Source organism: Physeter macrocephalus, chromosome 16 (assembly GCF_002837175.3).
Source record: "Physeter macrocephalus isolate SW-GA chromosome 16, ASM283717v5, whole genome shotgun sequence".
Taxonomy (NCBI): Eukaryota; Metazoa; Chordata; class Mammalia; order Artiodactyla; family Physeteridae; genus Physeter; species Physeter macrocephalus.
This window is the reverse complement of record NC_041229.1, coordinates 39,258,495-39,265,404: the sequence shown is the minus strand read 5'-3', so window position 1 is coordinate 39,265,404 and position 6,910 is coordinate 39,258,495. Positions and strand designations below refer to the sequence as shown.

General features: G+C 41.7%; 1 protein-coding gene across 1 annotated transcript in view; it reads left to right on the top strand.

Moving 5' to 3' along the window:
• The window catches only part of C16H11orf97 (chromosome 16 C11orf97 homolog), a 13,851-nt gene extending 7,390 nt beyond the window's left edge, over window positions 1-6,461 (top strand). The window contains exons 3-4 of the mRNA XM_007113522.2: window positions 5,695-5,820; window positions 6,346-6,461. Of these exons, the coding sequence (XP_007113584.2) occupies window positions 5,695-5,820; window positions 6,346-6,461 (242 nt within the window). The remainder of the gene's footprint in view (window positions 1-5,694; window positions 5,821-6,345) is intronic.
• The last annotated feature ends 449 nt before the right edge of the window (window positions 6,462-6,910 follow it).

Genomic DNA, 6,910 nt, shown 5'->3' with positions numbered 1-6,910 from the left:
GCACAGGCTCCGGACGCGCAGGCTCAGCGGCCATGGCTCACGGGCCCAGCCGCTCCGCGGCATGTGGGATCTTCCCGGACCGGGGCACGAACCCGTGTCCCCTGCATCGGCAGGCGGACTCTCAACCACTGCGCCACCAGAGAAGCCCTTCTTTTCCTTTTTTTAATGTCTGGAATCCCCACGTCCTTGGCCAGAATAAGAAACTAGCACCCAGGGAGAGTGACACACTCTTCCAGCCTAGCCCAGAGGGCTGGCAGCTCAGGTCAGCCACTGGACCTTCTAGAAGGAGGTTTTCAGTGACACACTCTTTTAAATATCAGAAGAAAGCTATGGCCTCTCTTGCTGGAAAACACACCTTGTCACATACACCCATAATTCTGCATAAAACTCTGAGGGGCTTGTATGACTTATATAGTAGCTATTCCCAGATGTTAGGAGGAAGTATGCTTGACCCATTCATTGTCTTCACTTCTTTACTTATCGTTTGCTCCTTCACCCATCCCAAATAGGCTTTTGCTTCCATGACTGCAGGGAAATTGTTCTTTTCCAGATTGCAAATGACCTTTTTCTTGAAGGTCAAATGCAGTTGATCTTGAAGGTCAAATTCAATCTCCTGGTTTCAATCGTACCATCTATTGAGGGGCATTTGTTCTGAAGTTAAGCAACTTAAAAGATAGCATGTTTTACTTCCGATTGAGCTAATGATGACAATAATGGAAGTACCCCAAAGCAGTGGACTTAAGTTATTTCTGTCCTTTTTTTCTTCTCCTTTGGTTGAATGAAATTGGTAAAAGGTCAAAAGTTTCTTCTCTTTGGGTTGAACAAAATCAACCAAGGGTCAAAAGATCCAGAAGTTAGGTTTTAAGGATGTTTAACAGAGTGAACATTGCATTTATTTTAGAATATTGTTATTTGGGTAGCAAGAAGGGACTCAGGAAAAAGCCGTTCATTGAGGGACCCTCAGGTGACTGAGCTATCCCACCTGTTCCTGTGGTCGTGTGTGACAACAGTTAATAAGAGCTGTGAAGACCTTGCAATGGCCAACATGTCCCAGGTGATTGTTACTGTGCACCCCATACTTGGGTCTGGGGAATGGCATCAGTGAAAACAAGAAAAATGGACTGCCAGGCCTTCCCTTCTCTGGGTTTTTGAGTCCTTCCAGGCTCCTGACGTAGAGCTATATGGGTTCAGTGAGAAGGGGAGGGGTAGGTGGGTGAAGGGAGTCTCTGTAATGATGATGATGATGATGGTGGTGGTAATCATTAATAATTTTATTTATTTATTATATTGGCCATCATTCACAGTGTGTCTCCTGGACATGAAAGTTTTTACAAATTACCTCTTTTAATCTTTGCAACAACCCTATGCTCTTATTGAAACTGCAGAATGCGTTTTGGGACTTAGTAGAGCGTAGAGCTTGGTAGAGCGTCTGTCTCCATGCAGAAAGAATTCAGTGAGAGACAGAGTGACAGGTAAGGAAAGAGTTTATTAGTATAGGACACTTGTGAGATTTACAAGTGGTGGGCAAGAGGGTGGCACGCCAAGGACTTAGTGGGCTGCAGTTTTATAATCAAAGGAAAAGTGGGGAGGGTAGACATCAAGCTTCCATCATCAGTTCCTCCTCCACACTGGGCAGGAGTTTTCTTGTCCCTACATGGTCCAACTGGGACTATCGTGGAGCAATGGAAATAAGCGAAAAGGCAGTTACATATACTAAAGTATGGTAAATCATCTCAGGTTTCAGTATAATGTCACCTTTTCCTTGTATTTTTGTTTCTAGTGTGCGCAGAGAAGCATGTCCTAGGAATCATTAACTTACTGACCTCACTGGACAGGATGTGGGTCTCATTCCACCATTGTTTTATTGTTTTGGGACATGTCTCATGCTTCTGTTGCATGGTTTTGTTGTTAAGCAAGCCTGCTTTCTTGAGTGGTCATTAACTTATAGGGGTCTCCCATACGTTTTTCTTTACTTATGATCCCTTCGTGGGATTAACTATTTAATCACCTACTTTGTCCCTGTACTCTGTCCCTATCATTATTATTCCCATTTTGCAGCTCTGGAAGCTGAGGCTTGGGGGAGGTACAATGACTTGCCTGTTGTCACACAGTGGAATAACTGATACTTGAATGTAGGCTCATCAGAAGCTGATGTCTTTGCTCTTAGCCATTGGGATATACTTTAAAATATAAGATTATGTTTTCTTAGAGGAAAAAAGATTTGAAACTGTACTGATAGCAAATAGTATTCTCTTCAGTAACAACAAAGTTGTCACGATCTTCTCCAGGTTTAAGTTCAAACTTGAGGTAGAAGAGGTTTCAGAGGCTTTACACATTCCTGCCCCAAGCACAGGGGCCTGGATCTACAGGGTCTCATCATCCTGAAATGATGAAGAGAAGAAATGCAATTTTCTGATCAGATCTGCTGTCAGGTGTAAATGGAATTTGGGCAACCTATGGAACCTTCTGGATAAGTAAGAATTTAGCTAACATCACAATTCATAAATTCTTAGTGGTTCCCTGAAGATTTCCCCCTCCTTACAACTTTTTTAAAAAGAAGAGGTAGGTTTATGAGACATGCATTATGGGACTATTGCATTCATTTTGCCATTTGTTTTAAAGCTATTTCTACATTTTGAAAATTTTCTATAGAGGACCATGTGGAAATACATTAATGTACTACTTTAATGTTTTCAAATTGCAAGGGCTTTTGTATTTTCTGGCTAAAACCTGCAGAGTTTATAGTAGTAATGAAAAATTTGATTAATGAAGCTCACTAGTGTTCTCTTATACATTTCCTTTCCCAATGAATTTCAAGAGTGTACTGTCAGATGCATTCATTTGTGTCTATATGTGCCTGAATGCATGCAAACTTAACGTTGAGTCTGGTTTGTTTATTATGTTTAGTACAAATGTAAGAAATGTGAAATATTACCCAGCAAGTGTGGATATTTTTGCTATTCATTAATTCATTCAACAAAAATGTTTTTGTGCCTACAATATACAAGGAACTTACTAGACACCAAAGGCATGTCAAGATAATTACAAAAAAAAAAAAGATAATTATGGAGCTTAGGAGTCACCAAACATAAATTTAAATTACTTAAAATTTTCTTCCTCTGACCATGTTTATACAAAGGAAGCATAGACAATATGTTTCTAAACTGGCTTTTCAAGCTCCCATGTTCCTTATTCACAGTCCTGAGACAGCTGGGGAAACAAAAATATTTTTAAAGGGCGACCTTCTGATAGACCAGGTCAGATCCCATTGGCTAAAATTTTCAGTGTAAAACTTGGTTTTTTAACTTTAAAATTCAGGATAAAAACACACCTAAAAAGGTTTTTGAGTAGAAGAGGTTTGGGGGCATGAGAAGAGGAGAGAGAAGAAGAATCTCTAAGATTCCGAGCTTCAAGAAAGGATTTGATTCCTTTCTCCTAGCGTCTCTCTTATGCCTGCTGCCCTTTTCCTTTTCAGGTTAAGCTGCCAACATTGAGGTCTCTCTGGCTCCGTTCTGCACACCCCCCCCCTTTGTCTTCCTTCCTCCTCCTGGAAAGCATTTGCCCAGAGCTGAGAGAGTTGAATTTCCCTTTAAAGAAGCTGCTGCTTCAAAGGATATTCACACTTCTTTTTGGTCCTCTTTTCCTCCAGTTGAATATATCACTTTCCGTAATGTCTTCATCCAAATATCCTATCAAATCAAAGTCATGCTATTTTTCCCAGCACCATCTATCCCCAAGTACAGTAAACAGTTACGTATAACAACGTTTTGCTTTGAGGGTTTTTTTTCCTTGCATTTCTAGGCATATGCATTTACATTTCAGGTATTTTCTCTATTAAGCCATAAATGTGATTGCATCTGAAACAGCCAACTAGATTAGACTAGTACAATTCTTCTATTTAATTTGATGTGGGTTTTCCACAGAGTTCTACCTCTGGATTTTTAACCGTTTTCCATTTACCAGACCTTCCCACAATGCGGAATAAATCTAAATCTATTTTCTTGGTTTCTCACAGGGTGTCACAGGGGGTATTGAATAAATGTTTGTGGACTCCTACATCTGAGAGTTTGTTACCCTTTTCTATCGCTAGATGGGGCAGGAAAGGAAACTGGCTTGATCAGTAAGGAAAGATTTGGGTTAGATATAAGGAACAGCTTGAACTTTGTAAGGTCTTGGCAGAAGGAGATTGTGGAGTCTTCCTTGAAGGTCTTTGAAGAAGAGGGAGGAAACGAATCTTGACAGATAGCTCCAGCCACTCCATTCAGGAGCCGGGAAGGAGGGGAAAGGACTGACATTCAGCCTGGTGAGTCAGCTCAGTGACTGTGCCTCTGGAAATAGAATCTGAGTCCATGCTTGTACAGGGAAATCATTGTCCCTGTAAAAAAAAAAAAAAAAAAGAAAAGCTACTATTTATTGAGTACAAAGCACTTATGTCCATTTCATCCAGATCTTATAATAATTCTTCAAGGTAGACATTATTGTCATCCCCATGAGGGAACTGAGACATCGTGGATTAAATAACTTGCCCAAAGTCATAGAATTGGTAGGTGGTAGAGCAGAGACTGAAACCCAGATCTCCTCTGAACTCAGAGGCTGTGCCCCTACTCATTGCATGGTACAGACTCCTTTAGGGAGGGATCATGTCAGTGTGTATGCCAGTGGGCAGCCTTGGACCTGTGGAGAATATTGGGCATTGACATTTGCAGCTTCAGAAATGGGAAAAACAGGGCTTCCCTGGTGGCGCAGTGGTTGCGCGTCCGCCTGCCGATGCAGGGGAACCGGGTTCGCGCCCCGGTCTGGGAGGATCCCGCGTGCCGCGGAGCGGCTGGGCCTGTGAGCCATGGCCGCTGGGCCTGCGCGTCCGGAGCCTGTGCTCTGCAGCGGCAAAGGCCACAGCGGAGGAAGGCCCGCATACCACAAAAAAAAAAAAAGAAATGGGAAAAACAGCTTATGGCATTTACCTGAATTCACTTCTTTGCTTGACTTGGGTCACAGTTTTCTACACAGTAGATTTTCACTAAATGCTTGTTAACTGATTCCCAGAATCTAAACATGTGATTTTAGGATATGGAGAAAAGCCCAGTGCAAATCATGCAAATCATTACTAAACCAATACTTATTGATGGTATCAGGATTTAGGACTATAATTTGCCTTGCACAGTGCATAGACATCACATTACAAATACTTTGTTATGATGTTTTCCAGTGAGTTTACTGTTTCTTTCAAGGGGGAGATTAAACAACAACTAGTTTAGAAGATTGTTGGATCTATTGGATGAATTACTCTGGTAACTTTGGGTTATGTTATCTTTGGAAATATTTGTGCTTCTAGGAGTTAAAGCAGAATCAGATAAGATTGCCTGATGAAGCCCATATATTAATGATTATTTATTCCTGATTTCTCTGCGTCTTGCTATTTGTATTTCTTTATTGACTTTTCATCTATTTCTTTAGAGGCAGGTTAAATTAATAACACTGTAGAGGTTTAATTGCATAGGGAATAATTCAATGAATGGACTAGAATTACAGATTAAACAAAGGCTAAAGACCTTGGGTGGTTTAATCAATCAAACCAAATAAACCTCCACCCAAATGGCTAAAGAAAATAGTCATCAAGTAAATACTTTGCGAACATTTTGTGCTGAAAAGAGAAGAAGCTAATAATCATTATCTTGCTTTTGAAAATATTGACAGTGGCCCTGGAAGGGATTTGGAGCATTAAAAGGAATCTCCCTGTGGGAGGCTTGAAGCCAGGACTGCCGAGCAGAAACAGTTTACTGCCACAAGCCAAGTACTATTCGAGGCACGGAGGGCTTCGAAGTAAGACCTGGATACCCTTGACTTCCACCCCAAGCATGGAGGATACTGAGCGGTTTATAAACCAGTGGTTTATGCTTTATTTACAGCTCTCCGTCAAAATCCAATCTTCTTTTGACTTGCTTCTCTCAGGTTACTTGTAGTTTAGCTACATTGCCTCATTGTGGAACTTAAATAGTAATAGTTTAAGTAACCAATTTACCCCACGGATACAATAGAAGTTCACACTCTTGAGTTATACTCCTGACTCTTTCCTTTCCTTTTTATCCACGGAAGACCTTCCAGCACACAGGCTCAGTGGGGAGGAATCTTGCACTGTCCTTTCTTCTAGACAGATGATCTGCGTATACGAGTGGAAATGAGGAAAGGGAGATGAGGGAATTCAGGAAGAATAAGGCAACTGCTTTGCTAGGTTTCATTAGTTTTACCCTATTTTAGGTAGGAGGCCACCAGGCTGGCCCCAGTAGACTGTTCCTCACAGACATTATGTTTGTGGAAAAAACTATTACTCATTTCTCACTGTTCCAGCGGACGTCTGCCAGCGATATTTGTGGCAGGATGTGGAGACGGCAGGGGTTCTGACATGGAAGCACAAGCAGTGTCCAGATAGTGTACAGACATACATCTGGGTCTATAAGTCCTGAAAACAGCTCTAAAATTGGGAGGGAACCCTGGGCTGAGAGGAAAGAAGTGGGTAAGTGCCAAGCTTGGGTCCTCTTAACCAATATATGAGTCATACTGGCAAATGCTATATAGCACTTCATATTCTAGATTCTTCACATATAATTATCTATTAAATCTTTACAACAATCACATGAAACAAGTACAGTTCATTTCACAGATGAGGAAACTGAGGCACAGAAAGGTTTGAATAATTTACCCAAGTCACTCAGCTAGTGAGTAGAAGTCACGAGGCACCACCAACTCTGTGAGCCAACGGTGCACAGGAACTGGGCTGTCTGGTGAATCTGGAATGGGGTGAGGGCTCAGCCCAAGTGCCACAAAGGAGGGGGGTCCCCAGGGAGGAAGCCCCTAGAATATGGATTCAGTAGGAGGAAAATACAGCCACTAAAGACTGAGACACAAGGTGAAA